The sequence below is a fragment of the Gambusia affinis genome, linkage group LG10, assembly GCF_019740435.1.
Source record: "Gambusia affinis linkage group LG10, SWU_Gaff_1.0, whole genome shotgun sequence".
Lineage (NCBI taxonomy): Eukaryota > Metazoa > Chordata > Actinopteri > Cyprinodontiformes > Poeciliidae > Gambusia > Gambusia affinis.
In genome coordinates, this window is record NC_057877.1 from 27,451,814 (window position 1) to 27,479,297 (window position 27,484).

Genomic DNA, 27,484 nt, shown 5'->3' on the forward strand with positions numbered 1-27,484 from the left:
CTGTGCGTCGTGTCCCCGTGTTTTGCGCCGCTGTTTCCAGTGATTGCGGTAGTCTGAAGATAAAACTGAATCGACACGTCATTGGCTCTCACTCTGTGTGTATTTTAAAGGAAGGAAGGGAGGCGGAGACAGCGTGGAAGTGGAAGTGGAAGAAGCTTTGTCGCAGTCACACAACTTCTCCAGTCGGGCAGCTGCTTTTCTTCAACACATCCTCCAACGGTCGAGTCTGTCCGACCGACCGAGTCGACATGCTGCCGGTCAGTCTGTGCTCTTCGTGACACCGGGAGGGTGTGAGTGAGCTCGGCTTGCTTGTCATTGAACGCTGGCGCGGAAGCGAAAGGCTCGGGGATTGGGGAAAGACCGACACCTCCCTGCGTCTTTCCCGGCGCCGGGCAGTCACCAACCCCGGATCGGCCGCAGGGAACCAACCGCAACGGCTGTTAGCTGGGAAGCTAACAGGCATATAGACCGAGGATATCCGTTCAGTTGAGCTTTGAATTGAAAGCAGCGGGTAGGTTTTTAATTAATTGAAATATATGTGTGTTTTTAAATTCTCTTAATATTTTTAGTGGGTTTTAATTGTTATTTGGGGAATTTTAATTCCCACAAAGGGAGGATAGGCATAGCATTAGCCTTTAGCTGTCATGGGCAAACATTTGGATAATATTAGTTCAGTGTGTATTTATAGAATCGAAAAGGTGTAATTACAGGGGTTTCTAACTTTAAGTGTCATCACTTAAATTAATTGTATTTTATTTTGTATGTGGTTGTCATTGGTGTGTTGTCATCGTTAGCTAACTTGCTTCCACTAGCCAACATGAATCACCATTTCTGTTATTCAGACTCAGCCTCAGGTTGTTTTGGGATTTTAATTTCTCCTCTCTACAAATATTCCAGCGACGCCGTGAAAATGGATTAAAAAATGAAGGGCGGAACTGTCTAATCATCCAAATAGGAGGGCCTCTCTCTCTCTCTCAAAGGTACGTTTCTCTTTCACATCACTTCTGTTGTCATCTTTCAATTAACTTCAACTTCAGAGCTAATTTTATGAACAAAGTGTAACCCGATCACTGTGTCACAAGTGTTTCTATTGAGCCCAGTTCGTCATGCAGAGTGGTGCAAATGGCTAAACCCTCTGTTGCCCACAAATATATGGAGTTGTTTCCTGCAGCGCCTCAACAGATGTTTGATCTCCCCTGCCTGACCACAGATCTGTTGTGTAGCTGTATGGCATTACAGAAAGAAAATCTTGTCTAGGCCAATATTTCCCCACTATCCACATCCTGTGTTTTAAGAAAGCTTCCTCTTTAGTCCTAAAGTACTTTGCTACATCCTGGCCAGGGTCAGAGGTCACAGAAGTACTCAATTGTAGTGTTTTTTTTTTCTATTTTAATTTATGAAGGTTTTTCTGGGTTGTTTTTGTGTGCCTTTCCTTTGGGAGTGTTTTATTTTAGGTAAACGCGTAAGGAGAACTTTAAAATATAATTATTATTACTGGAAAGTTGTCACAGATGAATTCCCCTAAGTGTTTCTCTCCGTTTATGTGTATGTCTAGAGAAGTCTTCTGTCTTTAACATGAGTAGAAAGTCTTGATTGATGTGAGTTTTTCAGGGTTTGATTGGGGACCAAAATTACAGCATTTGCTACATTTTCAGCTGCTTTGGTTCGCTTTCACACTGTCAAACGAACCAAACTTTTTGTGAAACCTGTTCCCCCCCCCTTACCTGTATCTATTATGTGGGTTTAGTTTAATTTGTAATTTTAAATGGATGAAGTTAAGTTAATTTGCTCATCTTGACTCTGAAAGTTTCCATTTTTACAGGGAATGTAGCAGACTTTCACATCTAACATTTATCAGCTTAAAAGTAAAAAATAAAAAATAAAATCTCTACACTGTTTCTGTCATATCTGCAGATGCTAATCTCACGTATTGCTTGTGCTGCAGTTTTTCGTAGAAAAGCTCTACGAAGCGTCCAGACCAGTTTTTTTTATCTTCGCCTCACTTGAGGTTTAGATAACTTTGACTTTAACGCGTGGCTTATCATTTGACAGTGAAGCAAACGCTTTATCATCCTGGTTTGTTTTGAAACAAAGGTGGAGAAACCAAACGGCATTTACTAAATCCAGTGCACAACCCGGCAGAATGTTTTTTTTCTTTTCTTTACACTGCAAAAACACAAAAAACCACCAGGTATTTTTATTCAGTTTCTAGTGCAAAGGTCTTAATTTAGTATCATTTCCAGGGTATTAACTTACAAGTTCCTTTTGAGCAAGAAATATGAGCTTGTTTTAACTTAATAATTCTGTAATATTTATGAAAAAGTATTACTTCCACTGGCAGTTTATTTCACTTATGGGAAATCAGTGGTACTGGTACTTTTTAAAATCCATATGAAAGAATCTTTGATGTAAACTAAGCTCCTATGTTTTGCTAAAAAGTTACTTGTAAGTTAGTTTTGTGTTATTTCAAGTATATTAAGATACTTGCACTAGAAACTAGACAAAAATACTTGGTAAGATTTTGTGTTTTTGCAGTGTACTCTTGCTTTCTTCAAGGAAAACACTGGAAACTTTTTGGAACATAATTTAAAAAATGTAATTTTTTTAAACTAAAAACATGTTGGTGAGCTCAGCAGATTTGTCAAAACAAAGATTTGTTTTAATATGGTTGTATTGTTAAATCCTTTTGTATGCCTTTAAGAAAGAAAGGAAGTGACTTCGACATCTGTAACTTGTTTCTTAAGCTTTGGGGTTTTTCACATTAGCATAGTTTCCGAGTACAAATGAGCTTTAAATGTACCGACTCAAAGCTGAAAATTATGGAGTTGGAATCAAATTTGTAACCTTAGAAATATACGTATATATGTGCTCTTTTTGCTCAATGCACTAAAATAAATATTGTATTTTTTTTTTGCTTGTACCTTCTTGAGGAAACTAGATTAAATATTATCCATTTATGGATCCGGATCTCTTCAAGGAGACTGAAAGTTAAACACCATAAATACTGCTGATATTCTGAGGGAAGGTTTGTTCTTTTGTTCCCATTTATTTATTAAATGTAAATAAACCATTTCAGCTATGCAGTAAAACATCCAGAATGGTGTAAAATAGTGATTATTGTTCGGTGTTAATAGCAGAAAGTGGCATGCTTTCCCATCGCTGTCTCTGCTGCAGCTGACTCACCGTGTTGTTGTGTTTATGAGCGTTGGACCTTAGCAGACTGTCTAAAGTTGTTGTGTCATTTCCCAGCACGAAGCTGAATGAGGCAATCATGACTGGTAACTAAAATGCAGCATTTTTGTTCATCTTGGCTCATTTTAGTTATAAATATTTGCCATTTGAAATGGGTTGTTTCTGACCAATTGCATAATTTGCATTGTCTTGTTTTCGTTTATTCTTATTCTACTTTTATTGTTTCTGCTCTTTGATTTCTGACATTGTTTGGAATTTAAGTTTGAGTTTCAAATTTTTTTATTTCTTTCTATTTTAATATATTTTTTTTCCTTTTTTTGCTTACTTTCTTTTTTTAAAACAGAAATTTCAAATGACAGTATTTTAAAAAGTTGCTTATATTTCAATCGTCCCTCTGAGTTGCATAATGGCTTTGAAAATATTTGCTTAAATACAAAAATAAAGTGATAATATTTGCAGAAAAAAACTGCATTTTGTTAGAAAAAAAATCTTTAAAAACTTCCTTTTCTTTTCCTATTTTAAAAATAATTAAGTTTTGTATATCTTTTCTCTTTTCACACCCATTTGTAGATAGCATATTTTATTGTCACAGTGTTTTCTCAAATGGTTTTATTTGTGGCATCTCTTTTCTATTTGTTTTACTTCAGTTCAGTTTTACTGGGTGTGTCTGCTGTCATTTATTTGGGGGTTAAAATTAGATTGTTATTCATGAATTTTGTACCATGTATGTCAATATGATGCTAATAATAAATAAAAAGACATTTGAAAGAAAAATGTCTTAAAATTACTAGAAAAAGCTTATTTTGATTATTTAAAAACTTACTGAAAATATTTTGATGCTGTTAAAATATTATTTCTTAATCTCTTAATGGAATGATCAACATTCCTCATTTTATTATTTAATTTTTTTGTTTTTCTCAATACAAAATCTCACTAATTTGCTGCTTTAGTCTCCTAACATTGTGTCTTTATCCTGGCGAAATCATGACTTTATTTATGTTGGTGTTTTTGTATAATATCTGTTCAGCACTTTGGTCAGTTTGACTCATTTTAAAGGTGCGTAAAAATAAAATAAACTTTGCTGTATTTAAGAAAAACAAGACAAAGTTTGTTTTTTTTGTATTGTGAGAATCTTAGTGCAAAAGATAAAATCCATATTTCATAATAAATACTTCTTGAATCACACATTAATGCAAACAGAAGTGAAACTTTGGGTTTCAGTTTTCTCATGTGACACGGCTTTCATGTGGTAAAAACTCTCTAAATATTTTCTTTTAAGTACTTAAAAGGTTATGTTTTATTATGGAAGTCTTACAGTCATAATTGCACAACCGTGTTATGTAAACCCACAAGTTCCCTTTATGCAACTCTGGAATGTTTTACATAGGTGGTGGTCATTTTTCCATTTCCGACTTTTGTGGCTTTGGTTGTTTCATACAGTGTGCTGTTTTGTTTCCTTTTTGTGGGATATGAAAGGCGATCTGCAGCAGAACATTTTGGACCCGACACGCTGCAGTAATTCCCCGTCAGCTTTGACATCTGATTTAAAATAGTTTCAAGTCATAAAAACCAGGCTTTACGATGTTGTGTTTTCAGGTAGCTCTCTTCAGCTTACCTGTGCAGCAGAGCTGAGAGACGGGGCAGAAGATGCCTCCAAGGCCGTCCTCAGGGGAGCTATGGGGCATCCACCTGATGCCCCCAAGGTATGACTTCCTGTTCTGAAATTAAATATTAATTTATGTTATTCCAAACAGAAATATCAGCAGTAAAGCACTGATAATGTTGGTTGTTGTGACTGCAGGATCCTAGTGGACTGCCTGCTGCCCAATGGGATGATTCTGACCTTGGAGTGTCTCCGAGAGGCCACGCTAATCACCATCAAGCATGAGCTGTTCAAGGAGGCCAGAAAATATCCCCTCCATCACCTCCTGCAGGAGGAAACCTCCTACATCTTTGTCAGTGTTACACAGGTGAGAACTCGATGTTTTTATTTTATTTTATTTTTTTTGCAAAAATAAGCAAAACTATTTTGAAAAATTTACTTTTGGCATGTTTTTCGTCTCTACTGGTTCTAAAAACAGGCTAAGCGCTTAAAAACAAACCCAGTTGGTTTTTGGTGATAATTGAATGTTTTTTAGTGTCTGGAAAAGTAGTCATTTCAAAACCCTTCTGAATGTAACGCCATGAATCGCCTAGTAACCCCAGCGAAGGCCAGTGCGTTGCTTAGCAACCCCAGCAGAATTCTGCCCGTTACCTAGCAACCTAAGCAGAGACCTGTCCTAACCCGTTCAAGGGAGAATAATGGTCACTTTAAAGATGAATTATGTGTATTTCTTTTGATCAAGCCCTCTGATTTAAAAAAAATTAAACAAATTTTTTAATTCTTTTGCTCTAAAACAACAGGAAGCTGAGCGGGAGGAGTTCTACGATGAGACTCGGAGGCTGTGTGACCTTCGACTCTTCCAGCCTTTCCTCAAAGTGATCGAGCCAGTCGGCAACAGAGAGGAAAAGATCCTGAACAGAGAGATCGGTGAGATCCTGGGTTCTAATAAGACACTAAACAAGGATTTTTCTAAATCCGTAAACATAATTTTGTTGGAGTAAACTGAATAAATGATGGATTTTTCTGCAATTTCAGGATTTGTGTTGTTGTTAGTTGGCTACAATTAATACAAATCAACTTAAAACAAATTTACGCTCCATTTTTTGTGTGTGTTGTGTAAGGTTTTGCCATTGGCATGCCTGTGTGTGAGTTCGACCTGGTGAAGGACCCAGAGGTCCAGGACTTCAGGAGAAACATCCTGAATGTTTGTAAAGACTCTGTGGAGCTGAGAAACGCCAGCGGTCCTCACAGCAGAGCGCTGTACGTTTACCCCCCCAACGTCGAGTCGACACAGGAACTTCCCAAACACATCTATAGCAAACTGGACAAAGGTAAACAAAGATTTACAATCCAATCAGACAACCTCATTACTGATGATCAAAGGAGTAACTGAAGGGATACCCATACAGCTGTTGTATAAATTCAGTCGAAAACATTCAGAATACCAGATCCATTTTACCCATTGTATTTTCACAATGAATTTACAGACTTTCTCGTTTAATAGTATTGATGTGATTTCTTTTATTTATTTATTTTCTGTTGGTCTTATAGGTCAGATTATTGTTGTAATATGGGTGATCGTTTCCCCAAACAATGACAAGCAAAAGTATACACTAAAGATCAACCATGACTGTGTGCCGGAACAGGTGAGTTTCATTAACCACACATTATAAATACATTTTTAAACCTGACTTAATTATAACATATAACAGTAAAGAGTGCATAGGGCGCCTCATTACATTAAAATATTGTTGAATATTTGTTTCAAACATTTATTTATGATATTTTTGATTTTTATGGATAGTAGCTACAGGAAGCCCAAAGTTCTTGGTCTCACAAAATTACATTATTACATAAAAAGTATATTACAACTTGTATAATTATTGACATCTTTCACAAAGAGAAGCTGCAAAAGACCATTACTACAGAAACTGGTAGTTCAGACTGCTGACTACTAACAAAAAGTTAAATGGAAGGAAAAACTGTGGTAGAAAAGGGAGTCACAAATAACAAGGTTAAAACAAGAAACTGATCAGTCTGTTGGTAATAAATCTGTATAATTCTTATTGACTGAAATGCAAACGGCATTTCAAGACAGTAGTTCACTTATTGATGTGTCCAAAACCAACCTCCAACATAATCTCTTTGAATGCATCGGGCCTAAAGGTGATTGCAGAGGCCATTCGTAAGAAGACGCGCAGCATGCTGTTGTCCCCAGAGCAGCTGAAGATGTGTGTTCAAGAATATCAGGGGAAATACATCCTCAAAGTTTGTGGCTGTGACGAATACCTGCTGGAAAAATATCCCATAAGCCAGTACAAGGTAAGACCCAGCTGACTGGTTCTGGGAGACGGGACTGTTTAATCCCAGTGGCTCTGTTTGGCATCTATGGAAGAAGATAAAGGCCACTGCAGAAAGATATATGAATTCTGATTTTAATCTCAGAATTCTTTATTGTTTGTTTCTTTTCAGAATTCTAACTTTTTTCTCAAAATTGTTTTTCTCAGAGACTTTTTCTTTTCATAATTCTGACTTCAGTGTCAGAATTTTAACTTTTTCCTATCAGAATTCTGAGGGGTTTTTTCTCAGATTTTTTGCTTTCAGAATTAAATTTTTTTTCTTAATTCTATCTTTAGTGTCAGAATTTTTACCCTTAGGATTCTCAGAATTCTCACTTTTTTTTCCGCAGAATATTTTTTTCATAATTTGGCCTTTTGTTTTAGAATTATGACTTTTTTTCTCAGAATCAGAATTGTTTAAATTTATTATACACCATCTGACAAACCAAATCTTAAAACTCAAATCTGGCTAAATAAATTAGGAACAGGCTGAATAAATTGTAGGTTTACAAATCCAGTAACGAGGAAGGAACAATGTTTATTTACTTGGATTTTGTCCATGATTGAGACAGAATTAGAATTCTGAGATTAAAGACAGGATTATTTTTTTCTTAGTGGCACTAATTGTCTTCCATAGTATTGTACAAACTGTTTCTTTATTTCTTGCAGTACATCCGTAGTTGCATCATGTTGACCAGGATGCCAAACCTGATGCTGATGGCTAAGGACAGCCTGTACTCTCAGCTGCCTACTGATAACTTCGTCATGCCATCATACTCTCGACGTATCTCCACGGCAACGTCGTACATGAATGGAGAGGCTTCGTCCAAGTCGCTGTGGAGCATCAATGGGACTCTGCGAATACGAATCCTCTGCGCCACCTACGTCAACGTGAACATACGGGACATAGACAAGGTGGGGACAAAACTACATCAGTGTTTTTACATCAATAATAAACGGAGCAGAATCTAAACTTTATTCAAGAATCACTTGACTGTTTTCTTTTTTTTTTGTTTTCATTGCTTTGCACAGCTTCCTTTGTTCCTATTGTTGCTTCCTGTTGAAATAAATGGGTATTACAGATAAAAAAAGTAGCAAAACGCACAAGCCCTTAATAAAAAATAACAATACCCAAATGTTTTGGCAGTAAGTTAGTGTTTTTTGCTGTCTGGAAAACAAGCTGTTTCCAAAACTTCCAGATTATTACTTAGCAATTCACGCTGAGCTCCAGCGCATTTGGTCAGCTGGTTTTACTGCTGAATGCGCTTTACAATGGCTGCTGGAAGACAGTTTTGTTGTCGACTTACCACCCAGAAATCATTGGCTGTATTATTGTTGTTTGTGCAGGAGGCTCCACTTCTGCTTTTCAAAGATGTATGCTTGTTTAATTGCATTTGTCTGTTGCCATTTTTACCTGAGTGTAAATGTTGAGGTGGGCGTGGCCAGCAGGGGGTTATTTAGATTTAAAGTGACAAGACGCCCTTAAACAGCTCGTATTAAAATGATTTTGTTCAAAAATGATATGAACATGTTTTGTATTGACCTTAGATCTATCCTAAGATCTAAGGTCAATTAAAGGTTGCCTGTGCAACCTTTAAATGTAATTTTGAATTTCCTCTTGTCTTGTAGATTTATGTGAGGACTGGAATTTACCACGGAGGTGAACAAATGTGTGACAACGTCAACACACAGAGAGTACCCTGCTCTAATCCCAGGTACATGGTCACTACTTTTAAAAAATATATATCATACTGTATCATGTTAAGTAGTTACTGTTTGGAGGATAGATTAACAGCAGGATGGTGAGATTAAAAAGCCAAATTATATTGTTGTTGAACCAGACCTTTTTCCTCACCTTTGAGAAGTTTCCATTCCTTGTCTGATGCGTTGATTCCTGTTTTGTGCAGGTGGAATGAGTGGCTCCCTTATGACATGTACATCCCAGACATCCCCCGAGCTGCCAGGCTCTGCCTCTCCATTTGCTCTGTTAAAGGCAGAAAGGGAGCCAAGGAGGTAAGACACCTCTGTGTTTAACCTGCGTTTACTAGAAAACATAGAAATGCTTCTGTTTTAAATTCTGACTGAAAAGTTATCGGTGGAAATCACAGGACATTGAAAAAACCTTCTGCTAATCCGGTAACCCATAGTACTCGTGGCGTTACACTGACGCTGACAGCCATCTTGGTAGGTATCTGTTGCTAACTGTCTGTATAGTTGCTATGGAGTTACTACGACAACAATAAACAAAACACTCGCTAAGAAGTAGATCTTGCCTAGCCTCTATCTAATTTATAAACAATATAAGTACATTGTACCTTTTTTTGAGTACTCTGCTTTCTTTTTCTTAGTCTTGAAGTCGTGGTTCTTCAATGCTTTGCGCTGCATTTGCCTACCAAGATGGCGGTTCAGTGGCTCGGCTCACTTCCTGGTGCAAATTGTTTTGCTCTTTTGCTATCTTTGAAAACAGTTATAAAACTTGAGCGTTTTATAAACTTTCAGTGGAATAAAGTTTGACATCTCTGAAGTTTGTTATTGACTGTTAAGAATTCAAGTAGTCATTCATGCTCTTATTTTGAAGGGGGAGAACATTGTTTACGCAGCAGTTCTGTTTCCTCTCCATGTTGCTGTTGGGTTTTTTTTTTCCCCCCTCTATCTCAAATATAGAAAATATGTTTTATTTCAAACACACAGGAACAAAACAAGAAATGGATAATCGAGAACAATATATAAACATAAATACAATAGTTGTGTCTAAATTATTAAATTGGTGCTTTAGGGTTGTAGGGCAGATGTTATTGGAATTGAAGTTGGCGCTTTAGCATTAGCTTCCACTAAATACTAACACACTATGAGGTGGAAGGTAAAGTAATGTTTTAGCATTAGCAGGTAGAATATAATATACTGAATGAACATGTTTAAAAGTGAATATAGTAAATTATGAATAGTGCTTTTAGGGTTAGTCCTGGTAGCTTTTTAGTTAGAGGTTCCTCCATTGGTCAAATGATGGTGGCGTAAAATATGTAGTTTTGACTACATAGGATAAGTTTTAGAAACAACACACACCTGGTAGTATATTTGTTTTATGTGTGTGTGCTGTTTGGAAGTCCTCTCCTCCTCATCAGTCTGAGGTGAATGGAAGCTGTGGCGTCATCTTTGGCTCTGTTTAATTACTAATCAGTCATCGGCACCTTGGTGGCAGAAAACATCAACAGGGATTAAATCAGCTAAAATGACCCGACCACTTATTTAAACTGGGATTTTTTTATGTTGAAAAGTTTCTTTTTGAACTCACTTTGTTGTAATTTTACTGAAAACGCAAATGCAGGTTAAGAATCATATCTAGAAATACTTTTAGATGAGGTTTGTGTGGGTGGAGTGTATTAATGAAAGTCAGACATGGATATTGTAACGGACACCTGAGGTGAGTCCCGTCTCCTGACCCGCAGTGCTAGGTTGATGTCAGAGTAGCGGATGCCCTTTCATGGCTTGTCTAAATTAAAGATAAACACCTTTCATTAGCAGCCCTTTGTCCCAGCACTTACTCTTAACAGGCTCATTTTGACTTGCTGGCTGCAGGTAGCTGCCACTGCCACATTCACAACTATTGTCCGATTGTAAGAATAATCGATTAATAAATTAGTAAAATAATTGTTAGTTTCTAATTTCAACAATGTACAGATTAATGAATGAATTAATGAAACCAAAAACTTGATGCAAATTGTCACAAAATTTAAGACCTCCGTAAAATGTCTAAGTCATGTTTTTAATGTTAAGGTCTTAAAGACTTATAATCATTGGGGAAAAAACTAATTTGGCCTTAAATATGTTAGTCACAGTTCTTAAATGTTGGTGTGGCGGGACTATTTAGTGTTATGTATTCTATGTAGTTGTTTTTTTTTTTTTTATCTCAAAGGACTTAATGTTACTCAAACATTTGCGTCGCACAAAGATCTCTTCATTACGTTCTGTGACTTGTGGGAGTTGCGGCTAGCTGGTTACTAGATAGCTAGCTAGCAAGGGCAAAGCTAGCAAGCTATCTTTACATCCACTGTGGGTAAGTGCAAATTTATTGCCAGTTAGTTGGACAATCGCTCACTTCTGTTAGCAACCCACACCCATAAATAGCCATTATTTGTGATTTTTCTTTTGTGATACAATTAAAAATTAATTGTTAAATTAATTGATAATGGTCTTAAAAAGTCTTAAATTAGAGTTTTGAAAGCTGTAGAAACCTTCTTATATACCCTTCTGGGTTTGTATGAGAGTGAAATCTTGTAAAATTCACAGTTTGTGTTTTTATTTTGTGGTGTTTTCCAGGAACACTGTCCACTAGCTTGGGGCAACATTAACCTGTTTGACTACACTCACACTCTGGTGGCCAACAAGATGGCTCTGAACCTCTGGCCAGTCCCTCATGGCCTTGAAGACCTCCTCAACCCAATAGGAGTCACTGGATCTAATCCCAATAAGGTATTTATCATGTTTTCGTAAGAAATAATGGACCATAAATGGCATACAGCAGTCTGCATGGTATCTGAATATTTTTTTGTTTATTTTAACGTGTATATTTAGGAAACGCCATGTCTGGAGCTGGAGTTTGACCACTTCAGCTGTCCTGTCAAATACCCAGACATGAATGCAGTGGAAGATCATGCAAACTGGATCATCTCCAGGGAACTGGGGTTTAACTTCAACCACTCAGGAACTCAACAGGTCTGTCAAAAATAGCCATTTAATTTCATCTGAAATTGAATTTAAGTTGACAAGCAAGGTTAATGTGAGCAGTTGACATCAGTTTCTGCTCTAACGGAATTTCCTCTTCCATAAATAAAATTACATGAATTAACATATTTTGCATGGTGTGATGCTGTTAAATGTATAACGTGTGAAGGGAAAATCTGCTGAATGAGTTGTGATTTAAGCCTGAGGATTTTATAACACATTATGTTGCCACCTCATATTTTACACAAGCTATATAATTAACACGTCTCCTCACACTGTTCACAACCTCTCGCATGTCGTTCTGTGTATCGCATCACTTCTGTGTATGTACAACTAAACTTCTAAAAAGGGTTGCGTTTATTCAGAGTTATTACTTTTGGGAAACATAGGCTTGCTTTCGATGTTACTGGTAAAACAGAAAGCTTGACTGGTTTAACGTCAGATGAGGTTGGCTTCCTTTTATAGTTTGAAAAGTCCAAAAAATAATAAATCTAATGGGAAATGAGAATTAAATTTTATTTTGTTTTAATATTTATAAAAGAGTGTGATGGATGGATGAATGGATAAATATTTAACTACAAAACCTTTTGCTAACTTGTTACTTCCAACACCAGAATGGTGGCTCAGAGGTGCCAGTTCAGATTACTCTCTTCAGTTATTCATGACAGGGTAGATGATGCTCTGTCTTATCAGATTTCTACATGATGTGGGGCATGAAAACTGTGACTTCTGCCGAGTTGAAGTGACACATTGAAGATACTTGGCCAAGGAAGAGGACATGAATGATGCTAGCTGATTTGCTAATCTCCTCTTTAGTTTTTTGTTTGGCAGATGTCAGAGTGTCAGTCTTTGACTTCATAGCAGGATAATTTTATATGGTTTTAAATATGGTGGAACATGGTTTATACTTAATTCATAGTTTTGAAAGCTGGTTTAATGTATTTGGAGAATTGTGGGTTTATCATCAGATTTTCTAGTTTTTCCAACAAAAAACTCAACATCCCAACGCTAAGACACCATTTATAACATTTTCAAATAATATATCTTAACATATAAAACTTCTTTCTTTGTGTTGGTGGATTTCAGTGTTTCTTTGGACAACTTTATTACATATTCACTGAATTACAGGGAAAGCACAAGAGATAGTCTGGTACTGTGAAAGGTTGGTTTAGATTTTACATCTCCGATTAGAACTACTTTGTCATTTTTAAGTCTACACAAGCAAAAATCAAATGTGGGGTTCCTCAGGGCTCCATTCTTGGGCTCCTCTCATTCTGTATCTAATTACTTACCTAGTTTAGATTTTGGATTACTAACTCTTCATCAGACATATTCGAATGGCAGACAGCTTTATTTTTGTGTGTGATCCCTGAGCCAGGAAGTCCATATTGCCAATGAGTGGATTTGATCAGAATTTCCTCCAACTTAAAGCTGCAGTTGGTAACTTTTATAGAAATATATTGTTTACATATGTGTTAAAACGGTCACTGTGTCCTGACGGTAGAATATGACGCATATAATCTCTTTAAAGGCTTGGTTGTGACAGAATGTATTGATAAAGCCATCTATAAGCAAACTGTTAAAATATCTTCCTTTGCATTCAATGAGTAATTGAACATAATTTAAATTTCACAAGGATGAAGTAAATTGGCACTTTACAAATAGAAACCAATTAACTATTAAAGTAAGTAGTGGGCCGCAGAAAAAGTTAGGGTGGGCCAAACTAAAAATAGTTTAGTTATGGCCCAAACTTAGCTATTTTAGTTTAGTTTGGGCCTTGAGTTTGACACATGTACCCTAGGTTATCAAAAAACATATTTTTTTCTTTCATTTTCCTGCATTAAATCAAATTAAGGGGACGCAGCGTTCACTTGTTTTGTGTCATGTCTTATAAACAAATTACATTTTCATTATATTTATAAATATTTTACTTTTGTTCATTTATTGTCCTGTAAAACCGTTTAAATTACCCTGTAAACTTGACTTATTTGAATTAGTGAAATTCTTGTGAACAAGAACTTTATAAAGAAATGTATAACCTGTTGAGGTTGCCACTCTTTTATAAAAGCCAAATTGATAAAATTTTATTTCTTGTTTTAATGATTGCAGTGCATTTTGGGTTGTTTTTTTCCAACAGTCTTTTGGTCTATATTGGGATCTAAAAGCTGTTTTTATTGGTGACTACTTCTCCAGTGTGGATGGTTACGGTGGGTACTGATGAAGTGTTTCAGCGTGTCGCTTCTGTTTGGTTCCAGAGCAGTCGGGTGGCCAGGGATCACGCCCTGACGGAAAGCGACAGCGAACAGATGCGACAGCTGAGTAACAGGGACCCTCTGTCTGAAATCACTGAGCAGGAGAAAGACTTCCTCTGGAGACACAGGTAAGCAACTCGTTCACACAGGAACCACATGGCGTACCAAAACATCACAATCATCTGCTGCTGCTTCCTCTGCCAGGCACTACTGCATGAACATCCCAGAGATCCTTCCCAAGATACTTCTTGCTGTCAAATGGAACTCCAGAGATGATGTAGCGCAGGTAAAGCACAGTTGTAGACACATCGCAGTGTGCTTGTAAGGCAAAAAGCTGCTCCCCAACGATGACTAGCATTGGTTTTACCTGTCAAGTTGTCAACAAAACGCATTAAATAAGGGTAAATGTACGCTTTGCTACCAATTATCAGCCCTACAACAACTTGTAATAAGGTCAGCAAAATGTCTTGATTAAGAAAAAATTGTGAGGGAGAGGGAAGTAGTTCAGTTATGCTAGCTTGACTATGATAATCGTAACATGTAGATGTGCAGCAGAATTCAGTGTGTTTCGGTTGGATTAGAAAAACAAAGAGAAGGGCGACCCACACACCAACTCTGACAGATCATCAGTAGAGCAATGTTTAAATTAGCTAATCAACCACTGCTGTGTGAGCTTAGCTAATAGCAGCAGTAGCTAATCTACCACAGTGATCACTTATTAATAATCGCAAAATAAACATTGGATAAACAGAATACGATCACAATGAATTATTAATAACAGTAATAAAGAATGTTATATCAGAGTGAATTGAAACAGTCTTTATTTTACTGGGGGTTTTTTGCTTCCAAAGTATGGTGCTGGAAAATCTGAAAACTTGCCTTGAAAATGCTTGAAAAGTCCTTGAATTTTACTATGGTGAAAATTGCATAAACCATGATTTTGTTTTGGGAAGCAAAGACTTATTTTCAGAAAATTTAACTTTATTTCAAATACAAAAAAAATTCTAAAGCCTTTCTATGTTTGAAATTAATTGTTTTATGAGTTTTTATTTCTTCAAAATGTGTTACATATGCAACTCTTAGAAAAAAATATTGTACATGTTATTTCATAAAGATATTTTTCCACCTTTTTATTTGATGATGTTAAATATGACTCATTCCTTTGCTCCTAAGTCAATTTATTTTATTTTCTTTGTGCCAGATGTACTGTTTGTTGAAGGAATGGCCATCGATCCGTCCAGAACAGGCCATGGAGCTGCTGGACTGTAACTACCCAGACCCCATGGTCAGGCACTTCGCTGTACGCTGCCTTGACAAATACTTGACCGACGATAAACTCTCCCAGTACCTTATCCAGCTTGTTCAGGTTGGTCTCAGTCTAGTACAGAACATAAATACAACTCTTGGTTTACTTATCTTAACATTTTAAAATAAATTATCTGAAATTTTTCAAATCTGTCGATGTATTAAATGTTTTAAATAGAGATTGTCTGCATAGACTACATTTAATATAATGCATTAGTGGATGACAAGTACAACAAAAGAAGTTTGCAGGAGCAAAAAATTTTTAATTCGCCTCACTCGATTTGTAACCAAAGGCAGCTGCCAAGATGTTTATTAAATGTTTTGTCAAACAGTTCCTCATATTGGAGTTAGTTTTTGACTAGGGCTGGATGAGATGTCTGAAAACGACTTCACAATACGAGCAACTTTTGAAACTCAGACATTTTCATGTTTTTTTCTAGAAAATTTCTGAGATCTCAAAATTTCAGAGTTTTTTCTGGAAAACTTTTGACTTTCAAATTCAGAAATTCAAATCAAATTCAGATCAAATCTATTAATCTCAAATTTTTTGTTGTTTTTTGTATTTTTAAGCAGTTACAACATATGGTGGCAAAACCTTAAACTGCTGCTGCGCAAGTTACTCAACAACTTGTTGCTAGGTAACCATAGAGTGAGTTGCTAGGTAACCTAACAGTGTGAGTTAGTTGATGTTGTCAACCTTTTGTAACTCTGAGAGGTTGAGCTACAAAAAGTTTCTTTGTTGGAAGCAATTAGTTTCCACCATAGAAACCGCAAAGCCTTTCCTCTGCCTTCATTTCCCAGAATGCTGTGCGGTTGTAGATCAGACTTTAGTGAATTTTTAATGCATTGAATATTTTGTATTCTATCAGATGTATTTTCTATTGATGCTGAATTATTGTCCAGCCCTATTTTTGACAGATTACAGTATATAAATCCTGTAACGTTAGATATATATTTCAGAATAACTGACAACCATGCACACCTTTCTTCTAGGTATTAAAATACGAGCAGTATCTTGACAGTCCGCTAGCTCGCTTTCTCCTCAAAAAGGCCCTGACCAATCAAAGGATAGGCCATTTCTTCTTCTGGCATCTCAAGTGAGTCGTCTATTCACTTCCTGCATTAAAAAAGTTATTGATTCTTTGTTTCATGCTAAGATCCCTGCATGTGTTGTGGTCTCAGGTCAGAAATGCACAACAAAACTGTGAGCCAGAGGTTTGGGCTGCTGCTGGAGGCTTACTGCAGGGCTTGTGGCATGTACCTCAAACACCTGAGCAGGCAGGTGGAAGCCATGGAGAAGCTCATCAACCTCACCGACATACTCAAACAGGAAAAGAAGGATGAGACGCAAAAGGTTAAATACCATCAGCACACGAGACTTCACTTTGTTTCAAGACTCTGTATATTTTTAAAATTCTTCTGTTTTAATATTAAGTAGGGATGCAAACAAATATTATATTGTCGATTAATGGTTTACTAGTTTAAAATTAGTTCCAATTGATTAACTAATGACGTCCTCTTAGAGCTTCTGTTAATGTTGTAGTTTGGCAGCCATCCAGCAGAGGGCGCCGCTGGTCATTCTTAAACGCAGTCGTTGATACAGAAATTAAAGATGGCGGCGGAGTCATTCTTGAACGGATAAGAGAGACAGTCCAAACAGAGTCCGGTGTGGGATGGAAAACTAATTTTATGCGGTTTAGCTTAGAAACATAAACACTCAACAAACTTCTTAACTTATTACCTTAGTAGCGCTCGTTCTGACAGCTTTCATGACGGAAGAGTGGCGACCGAAAATGACTGATGTGCTACGGAGGCGGAGAAAACAATCATTCAAAAACCGATGGTATTTCAGTTGGGAGGAATTAATTCATGGGGAATTAATTGTAACACGCTTTAGTCCCTTATTTTTTTACTCAGAAACTTGTTATATTTTATAAACATGTCTTAAGTTTATTAATCTGAGAAAGCCACAATTTTCTCTTTTTTCAGTAAACAGCTGACAGAAAATAAATGTTTTAATGTGTGTGTTTTTTTTTTTTTTTTAATTCAGCACATTATAAAAAGTTTTGTCCTTTATGTTATAAACGTACGTTTCTAAGAAAATGGCCGCTTATTAAGTAATGGGCAATCATTTAAGATCAGTCAGTTTTAGATTAACTCATTAATTGATAACTTGCATCCATAATAAATATGCTTTGAACTATTTATTTTATAGATATAAAATGCAATCTACAAACCCTGAGCCTTGAAAATTTGAGTGTAAGAGTTTTATAAACCCTGATATTAAATTCAAAAATACTTTATTGATCCCAAAGGGAAATTAAATCTTTTTTTAAAGGTTTTAGTGGCCTTTATTTGATAGTTAATTGACAGGAAAGTGGGTAATGAGAGAAGGGGGAAGACATGCTGCAAAGGTCGCCAGGCCGGGAATCGAACCCGCCACGGCCAAGGCCTCCTTATGTGGGCTGTGCTTAACCCCTGTGCCACCACAGCACAGGGAAATAAAATCTAACCGTAAATACTTGTTTTTATGTTTTTGGTAAAGGTCCAGATGAAGTTTCTTGTAGACCAGATGAAGAGACCCGACTACATGGATGCTCTGCAGAACTTCACCTCTCCACTCAACCCTGCACATCAGCTGGGAAATCTGAGGTTTGCAAAATGATGAGCCGTTATTCTCAGAGTGGAGGAGGGGAAAATAACCGACGGCCCTGATGTCTGTAAACATTTTTCTGTCTCAGGTTGGAGGAGTGCAGGATCATGTCATCGGCAAAGAGACCGCTGTGGCTCAACTGGGAGAATCCTGACATCATGTCCGAGTTACTGTTTCAGAATAATGAGATCATCTTCAAAAACGGAGATGGTAACAATCTCACACATGTTTCTCACACAAACATTTCTAATCTCTTATGGAAACCTACGATGACACACGTCCACTTTAAACATATTCTGAAATGTATGCTGAAATGATTAATCAAATTAATCGTGATTAAGAAATTATTGCCATACTTGTCAATTAATTTAGTAATTGATTACTCTTTAACTGGCAAATACAGAGTCTAAAAAAGGCAATTTGCTGAAATAACAACACTCATTTAATCTAAAAATGTACATAAATATTTAGATTTTGCGTTTAGAATTTTTTAATAAACTATCTTTTTCTGTAATTATATTCTATCCAGATCTCCTTACGTGGCAGTTTGGCTTCATCTTGGTTTCTATCTGTAATCATTTGTGTTTGTCGCAGATTTGCGGCAGGATATGCTGACGCTGCAGATAATCAGAATCATGGAGAACATTTGGCAGAACCAGGGACTGGACCTGCGGTACAGCAATCAGGAACGATCTCTCAGTCTGAGTCGCTCTCGTTGGGTACTTTGGTGTCATCGGGTCCGCTTTGTTTCCTCAGGATGCTCCCCTACGGCTGTCTGTCTCTGGGAGACTGCGTGGGCCTGATAGAGGTGGTCCGAAACTCCCACACCATCATGCAGATTCAGTGCAAAGGAGGCTTGAAAGGAGCCTTGCAGTTCAACTCCAACACGCTGCATCAGTGGCTCAAAGACAAAAACAAAGGAGAGACGTGAGTTTTCCACTGGTTTTAACTAGAGAGTCACAGATGTTAGTATCTGTATCGGTCCCAATATTTAAAAACATTTAGATCGGGAATCAGTGACAAGGTTTCTGATCCATAAAGGGAGATCTATTAGGTCTAATTCTATGCTTTACTATTTACTTTATATTATATATAGATTTTCTTACTGCACTTTCTGAGCCATTTGAAAGAAGGTTTATTTCAGTCCACTTATTGTTTTTATCAGTTTCAGTTTGTTTATTAACTTTCCATTGGCTGTTATTCTCCTAATTGCACTGACTGAACAAATTAAAGTTGTTTATATGTTTGTCCAAGCTTGTGAAGCTATTTGTGTATTTCAGTTTGCTGTACTGGTGCAGAGTTATCAAATACATTTTGTAATTCAGTACAATTATGTCTGTTGCTTAAAAAAAGAAATATTTTTAGTCAATTAATCTGTTTTTCTGTATTGGATCGGTATCATCTGATACTGAACCTCAGATATCGGACCAGAAGTGAAAATAGTGTATCAGTGCGTCCCTATTACTGAAGACATGTGATTAAATGTAATTAATTTTTGCAGTTTAGAGTCATACTGCTGTAAAAATGTGGAAATATGGAGAAGCTGGTCTCAAATGGAAATGTTTTTCAAGAGAAGTATTTGTTTTTGGTGCTATGAATGCTGTGCTACGCAGCCAGACAGCTACCCAACAAAGAAACAGTAAATGGTTGTTTATCATCATTTTTATTGTTAGCAATATTGTACCAGAAAATATTGTGCTAAAATCTGATTAATATTAAATTTTTTTCTCTGTATTTGTGCAGGTATGACTTGGCTGTGGATCTGTTTACGAGGTCCTGTGCTGGCTACTGTGTAGCCACGTTTATTCTGGGGATCGGAGATCGGCACAACAGCAACATCATGGTCAAAGATGACGGACAGGTAACAGAAATTCACTGTTCTTCTATTTCATTTAACTTTTGCAAATATCTGAAACGTTTTCTGTCTGGAAGCGACGTTGATGATCCTGCAGCTAGTTTTCCTCTGGATGTGTGAAGTTACTGAATGATATAATTGTGTACTAATTTAGCAATTGATTTTAAAAAATCCTTTGTAAGTATATTCTAACCAAAACCTCTCAAATGCATAGTTTTAAATGCATCTAAAATTATGCAGAAATTACAGAATTTTACAGTTCAAATTCTGTAAAAAGAAAAATTCAAATTCTCTTATCCAGCACCTTTTGCTATCCAGTTATTAGTAAAAAAAATAATCAAGAGATAATTCCTAGACTTTACTGGTGTTAAACCAGAGGTTTGGGGTTTTCATATGTTGGTGTAAGAAGTTCTTTTTCACTGCAGAGGCAACCTTTGCTACAAATAAACAAAAAGTACATTTTATGCAATAAAAGGTTTGTTTTCTTATTTAAAAAAGGAATTGAATTATTTATTTTAAATTTTAATGTATTTTTGAATAAAAAGGGTTAAATGACAAATCTCCAGAATGTGCTATTTTTTATTTTGATTAATGGTCAGAATAATCGATCAGACGATGACTAAAATAATCGTTCCTAGATGAAGCTTTAGTTGACTTTCAGTAAAACATTGGTAGTTGAGCTGATATTTTTTGCTTTGTTTCAGTTGTTTCATATAGATTTTGGCCATTTCTTGGATCACAAGAAGAAGAAATTTGGCTACAAGAGAGAGCGAGTCCCGTTCGTACTGACTCAAGACTTCCTCATCGTCATCAGTAAAGGATCCCAGGAGTGCACAAAAACCAAAGAGTTTGAAAGGTTATTTTTCCCTTTCCGATTTATTATTATGACTGCTTTGTGTTGGTCTCATACACAAATACAAGCCCTCCAAATATAATGATGTTTGGAAACCTGTCAGCCACTGTACATGTTTAGTTGGCTTCTTATTTCTTTGTTAGGGAGCGGTATCATGGAGGGAGGATCGGCTCTCAAGTTGAAACGATAACCAGATTAATTGTGATTTATCGATTTAAATAATTAACTAATTTAGTAATCAATTAAACTGGAGTTCAAATCGACAAGTAATTAACCCAAAATTGTACAAAAAGTATTTAGCTTTTTCATTGAAGGTAAAAACAAACTTTATTCTGTAAACATGTTCTCTTGTCTTTACAAATTAATTATTATCAACAAAATGTGGCTCTTCTGACAAAACTGTTTTACAAAAATATGTCTTAATATCAAAGGAAAGTGATTAAAGTGATTTCTGCAAAGATAATACTGAAATAAAAATGTGTAACATAAAATAAGCAGAACTGGGTACTATGTACACTGATGCCGTTACAATTAAATTAATTTAAGGATTATTTTTACTGAATTGTACTTTTTAATTTTTATTTTGAAGTAAAATCTTCAAATTGTAACAAAAACCTGTTTGTTAAAGTTTTATAGACTTTATATTGAAAGAAACTGATTTGGAGGGATTTTTCATTTTTCAGTTTCTGTAACTATGTTATTATATGATTTATTTTCATTTTAGTGTTTAGAATACCAAAATCTACATATTGTACTTTGGTCCGTCTGATGATGTGATTATTAAATATTACATGTTTGATGTTTTGATCAGTTACTCACAACTTCAGTAAACCTTTTACCAAATACCTTTTTCCGTTTGAGTAATTACTTAGACAGCTACTCTTTACTTTTACTTCAGTAAAAATATGTTGAAGTAGTTCTGCTCTGGCGTTCGATCTTTCTTCCCATCCGTTGTTGTAATGCTGTCGCCATTTTGGCTCCAGGTTCCAGGAAATGTGCTACAAAGCGTACCTGGCCATCCGCCAGCACGCCAACCTCTTCATCAACCTGTTCTCCATGATGCTGGGCTCCGGCATGCCCGAGCTGCAGTCGTTCGACGACATCGCCTACATCCGGAAGACGCTGGCGCTGGAGAAAAGCGAGCAGGTGAGTCTGGACTTCTCTGTCTTTACGTCAGAAGGAAATTCAGGAAACGCCTGGATAGTAAATCAATACTGATAAATATTGCGATAAACAAATGGCCGATATTAATACATCTGTTGGAATATTCACTGAGCTCTGATCCAGAACCGCACAGCATTCTGGGGGATGTATGCAGAAGAAAGGCTTTAGCTCAGAGGTGTCCAACGTGTGGCCCGGGGCCCATTTGCAGCTCCTGGACTGATTTTGTGCGACCTTTAAATTATACAAATGTGTTTCAGGTAGTTGATGCAAGACTTCTTTTTTTTTTCAATTAGGACAAAACTATGACCCACAAATTAAAATCTTCTCGCTAAAACATCAGCTATAACAAAGTATTTATCTTTTAATTACAACATTTCTGATTCCCATTTAATTTCATGGTATATAGAACCACATTTATCCACTAACTAATACACTTATACAGACTTTGTTGCACCAAAATCTGCTTTTATTTATTGACCCGAATCTTGTTTTTGTTGCTGAAAATAGACTAAATCTTTTTCAGTTTTCTTGAGTCAAGCCCAAAATAAATGGAAAGCATGGAGAAACCTTTTGACGTTTGGATCTACAGTGATTTGCATATTCCTTTACTGCAAAATTAATCAAACTATTTTCTTTGTTTGACTAAAATATTTCATGCTAATTTTATTATTTATTCTTTAGTTGACAATTTTGGCCCTTGTCACAAAAAGTTTGGACTCCCCTGCTTTAGCAACTTTTCACAGCTAGCTAAGGAAAGTTGGTGGAATCAACTAGCCCACTGGCTTTTTGGTTGCCTAGCAACAACCTGCTGGGTAAGAAGCAGATTCAAGTTCCCCTCAGCTTTGGTTACCTAGCAACGACCTGCTGAGTGACATGTGCAGCAGCAGTTTCAAGTTTTCACCCCATATTTCGTAACTGCTTTAGAATGGTCACCAGTTTAGCTGTATTACAGATATTCAAAACAAAAATCGTCTGACATGAAACGCTAATAACGGTGAGTTTTTCAGCCGTATCGTCCAGCCTGACTTCAGAGTCTCCTTATTTTTATGGGTTTTTGTTTCCTGTGTGACGCAGGAGGCTTTGGATTATTTCATGAAGCAGATGAACGACGCCCACCATGGAGGTTGGACCACCAAGATGGACTGGATTTTCCACACGATTCGGCAGCATGCACTAAACTAAACGCATTAAACTCGATATGGAGTATTTATTACTACACTTTTTGAAGGGATTTATTTTTCCATTCATGGCAAACTCTAAAACTCTATGAAGTTTGCCTTTTGATTAATTTTTGAAGCACTTTTTCCCTTGTTTTTTAAACGAGGTTCCGGGTTTTTCTCCATTATCTTTTTTGTTTGCCTTTATTCGGGGTGTGCTGCTTTTGTCAGTGTGTCAAATTTTCCTCAGGACCCTGACGGTAATAACCTTCCCCAGACTTTCATGTTTGGGGAAAAAAAAAAAAAAAGGAAATTTTTTCCCTTATTTTGCTGCTCTTTAAATAAAAACCAACACAACTTGGAGGAGCCACATCCGCCAAGGTGTTAATGTAGCTGCAGAGCAAGTCTGACTTGCTGACCTTCAGTCTTTGCAGTTCTGCACTTTTTCTCAACTTCACTGGAGAGAGGGAAAGCACGGGAAACAGTGCACAGATTTTGTGGATTAGCTCCCATCTATAATGTCTTCCACAGATAATTTGACCTTTTTTCATTGTTTGGGTTTTTTGAGCAGAAATTTAAAGACTAAAAAACATCAGAGATAATCTCTTGAGATTTTCTTTCTCCGGCGACTTCTTGTCGTAAACTTCGAGGCAAAGATGCCTCTCCTTCAAAATAAAAAATAAAAAAGCACTTGGAACTGTAAAACGTAATGTGTACAGGTTTATGACTTTTTAAATTAATTTATGAATTTTGTTTCATTTTGAACGTCAGAAATATAACAGATGATACTATTGATTTTGTAAATATGTTTGGAATTTTGTCACTTAAAGCCTCTTTTAGCCCCATTTGATCTGCAGATTTTTTTCCTGACTGGACATAATGCTGATGCCGTTTTATTTATAAAGTTGGCCTATTTGTTATGTCCAATCCAGAATTATTTATTTAGAGAAGCAAAACTGTAAGCAAGAGTGAACATTTTGGTCTTGCATTACATGTACAAGGAGTGAGGAAAAAAAACCACACTGGCACTTTGTGTACAAACAGGAACGGAGATCGTCACACCTCCTACCCCCCCACATGTGGTTAAGTCCCAAAATACACAATCTGAGTAAATTAAACTGAACTAAGAGCAAAAGAAACAATTGAGGTTTATAGAAAATAGTCAATTTAGTTGCACAATACTTTTGACAAGTAACATAAGAATCAACTCTGACTACTTATTTTCAACCTAGAGAGTTTTTCTATCCCTAAATAATGTCCAGACTAGCCAATTGTGTGTTGTGATTGGATCGTAGTAGGAGAAAGTAAAACCTATTGACAGCTTTATGCTATTCAGTGCCAAGGAGAAAGCCAGCGGAAGTATATAAAAGCATTAGCTTGGAGAGTTAAAAAACCGGCACCCTCTGGAAGGATTTAAAAGCCCTCTATGACGAGCCAAATCTGTCTTTAATTTACAAGACGTTTAGGTTGCATTGTTCCCCTATGTGTTCGGGCCTGAGCCGGTGCTGCCTTGCCTCAAACAACTGTCACCAACACACCTCATAATGAGGAGTTGTGCCGAGTATGCTCTTTTCTCCACATAGTCTGTTTTACCTGAGAGTTTAACACAAGCATTACCGTAAGGATGTTACCCGTCGCATCAGTCTTTGGCTCCCTCCATAGTTTACACACAATAAAATCAGCTGTTTACCCCTAAAACCGTCACTTTAGGCTAATTCTATGCAACTTTAGCTAAGCAAATTGTGCTAGCAGAGCTAATACTGAAGTAATTTGTGACAAAACATAAACTGTATATTTTATGCTCATAGGCGGCTCCACTTTAAAAGCCTTAAGAACATGAATTGAGATTTGCTTCATACGCCCAACAGTTGGTGTTTTCCGACTCTGAAATATGGCTGATTAGTTTTGCACAACCAGTATTCATATGGCCAAAAAGACAACTTGAGATGGATTAAAACTTAATTTGTTGAAAGTTAAGACACTTGATGATTACATTTAAGTGTAACGGGAACTTTGAAAGTAAAATGTTTTCAGTATTTCAGTTATTTGGGATGCAATCAGTGCTGAAAACTGCAACATGTGACACTAAACCTCTCAATGGGCTGAACTATGAACTTTGTGATGCTCCATAAATTAGAATATTTTACATAATCAGGGTAATTAAAAGCCCATTATGGTAAATGAATAAATTGAAGAGCTTCACCAGACCAGCCAGGTGTATTAAGAGACCAAAGTGACGATTTGTTTTAATTTGGTGCAGCTATTTTGTTATGTTTGTGCAGCATCATTAGCTTGGACCTTCTGTTGCTTTTTTCTGAGTGAATCCTGTGAAAGCTCATATTGTAAAACCATGTTGGAAAAGCACTACAAGATGAAAAAGAAATGCTAAATTCTTGCCTTTTTTTGGACATTAGTCTGATATGTATGTTTTGCAAACAGCATAGCGAGTGTGTGTGACGGAAAATGTGTAATTAGGTGTGACAACTATGTTGTGTGTTGTCATCCCATGCATCCTCTGAGTCATTCTGTGCAGGCTGCAGAGCTTCATTGGCAGGTTCCAATGGAAAATGACACACGTGCCATGACTCCTGCAATAATGGTGTCTTTAAATGTTTTGGAAACAACCCATCTCCACTGGCAGGAAATATTTGCCAGCATTTTTTTTATTATTATTTGTTTATAAAGAAAGATAAATAAGGGGAAACAAACTTTTTTTATATATATATATGTGTATTCATGTGTTACTTGAAATTTCATGAATTGAAGAGATTATGTCCAATTAGTACTAATTATGAGAGTCTATTGTACTGTACATAAGCACCGATGGCTGAAGCATTGTTTAATACGAGTAGTGAATGTTATTTGTGCCACAGAGAAGACTCAATTACATCTTGGTCTGAAGGATGGGTAAATAAATTGAAGACTAAAAAAATGTTATTATCTTATAAGATTCCAACAGTTTTCTAAAGCATGGTCGGTTAAAGTGGTTGTATTACTCAAATCCTCCTGGAAGTAATCGCACTTCAAAAACACAAAATCTTACCAAATATTTTTGGTCTAGTTTTTAGTTCAAGTATCTTATTACACCTGAAAAAAGACAAAACTAACTAAAAAATTACCTTTAACTCAATAATTCTTTAATATTGGTGAAAAAATGCTTGTTCAATTGGCAAATTATTTCACTTACAACACAGAAAAGGTGTTTTGTTATAAGTGAAAATAATCTGTCAGTAGAAATAGACCTGGGTTGCTAGGTGACGGGCTGGGCTTGGCTGGCGTTGCTAAGTAACGACACAGTGACCATTGATTGTGAAGTTAAATAATCTGCCAATGAAACTGTTACGTTTTTCATCAATATTAAGGAATTATTTACTTAAAACAAGTTGCTATATCTTGCTGAAAAGCTGCTTGCATGTTAATTTTGTCTTATTTCAAGTGCACCAAGATATTTACATTGGAAACTAGACAAAAAATATTTGGTTAGATTTTGCGTCTTTGCAGTTCACCTTCATCCATAAAACGAGAACACTTTAGGAAGTTCAACTCAATAAATGCAATAAGCCGTAATCCTGCCTTTTCAGTGGCTTTCATTGTGACTGTTGGACTAAAATGTTTAATCTTCCATGTAAGCCATTTGTCTGTATTGAATCCAATCGTCGCCTGATGATCGTGTTTGTTTTTTTGTTTAAATGCACTGTTTCTACTGAGCCTCGGATTGAGCCATGAATGGAGAAAATGTCACAAAATGGATTTAAAATTCTGTTTTTAAATTTCAAGCAAATTCTCTGGAATATAAAAAATAAAATATTTTACTTGTGTGCAGCTCTGTGAGTTAGTGTAGTAACGTACTGTGCTGCCAGAACTTTTTCACATCATACTTGCATGAGATCAGTATTTATTTTCCTGATGTTATAATTGTTTCCCCCCCTTTTTTATTTTGATAAACATACATTCACCTTACTACCTAATGCCTTAAGTCTGCTCCCTGTAGGTTTTGGGACATTTGGTATTTAATTTGCATTGTTATTATTGCTGTTTTATTTATGGATGTACATTTGTTTTGCTTTTGCTCAACATTCAGAGAGGCGACGGTTGTATTCCCTGACCGACCGACTAACTGGTCAGCAGGTCTTTCTGTGAAGTTGTGTAAATAAATTTGTTAAACATTGTCCTGCGTGTTTGCTCCTGTGCTGTCCACAAGAAGTTCAATTTGTTCCTGTAAGCATTTGTTCATTACTGTTACTTTTACTTACTGTTACTTTTTTTTATTCATTCAGATGATTATATTTCACAGATTTTCACAAATATTCAAATCTTTTAATGTTTACTTTAGAAAATAATTTTTTTTTACTGTTTTTATGTTCTTCACAAATCAATCATAAGCTACAA

General features: G+C 36.3%; 1 protein-coding gene across 1 annotated transcript; it reads left to right on the plus strand.

Moving 5' to 3' along the window:
* On the plus strand, positions 1 to 27,263 carry pik3ca (phosphatidylinositol-4,5-bisphosphate 3-kinase, catalytic subunit alpha). Its single transcript, XM_044130045.1, has 26 exons — positions 1 to 511; positions 898 to 980; positions 4,789 to 4,895; positions 4,994 to 5,162; positions 5,596 to 5,722; positions 5,917 to 6,126; positions 6,347 to 6,441; positions 6,962 to 7,117; positions 7,804 to 8,049; positions 8,764 to 8,849; positions 9,042 to 9,147; positions 11,452 to 11,604; positions 11,707 to 11,847; positions 14,112 to 14,236; positions 14,313 to 14,394; positions 15,310 to 15,474; positions 16,407 to 16,510; positions 16,596 to 16,767; positions 17,959 to 18,065; positions 18,155 to 18,276; positions 18,661 to 18,739; positions 18,823 to 18,993; positions 19,810 to 19,927; positions 20,626 to 20,777; positions 21,758 to 21,920; positions 23,013 to 27,263. Exons 3-26 carry the CDS (start codon positions 4,840 to 4,842, stop codon positions 23,118 to 23,120), a joined length of 3,213 nt encoding a protein of 1,070 aa, XP_043985980.1. The 5' UTR covers positions 1 to 511; positions 898 to 980; positions 4,789 to 4,839; the 3' UTR covers positions 23,121 to 27,263.
* Positions 27,264 to 27,484: the final 221 nt, after the last annotated feature.

Bases quoted from the DNA above. Each gene is read 5' to 3' on its own strand.
- pik3ca (XM_044130045.1), top strand. From the start codon at position 4,840: ATGCCTCCAAGGCCGTCCTCAGGGGAGCTATGGGGCATCCACCTGATG. The intron at 8,850-9,041 runs GTACATGGTCAC...TGTTTTGTGCAG, and splicing joins GTACCCTGCTCTAATCCCAG to GTGGAATGAGTGGCTCCCTT. The intron at 16,511-16,595 runs GTGAGTCGTCTA...TTGTGGTCTCAG, and splicing joins TTCTTCTTCTGGCATCTCAA to GTCAGAAATGCACAACAAAA.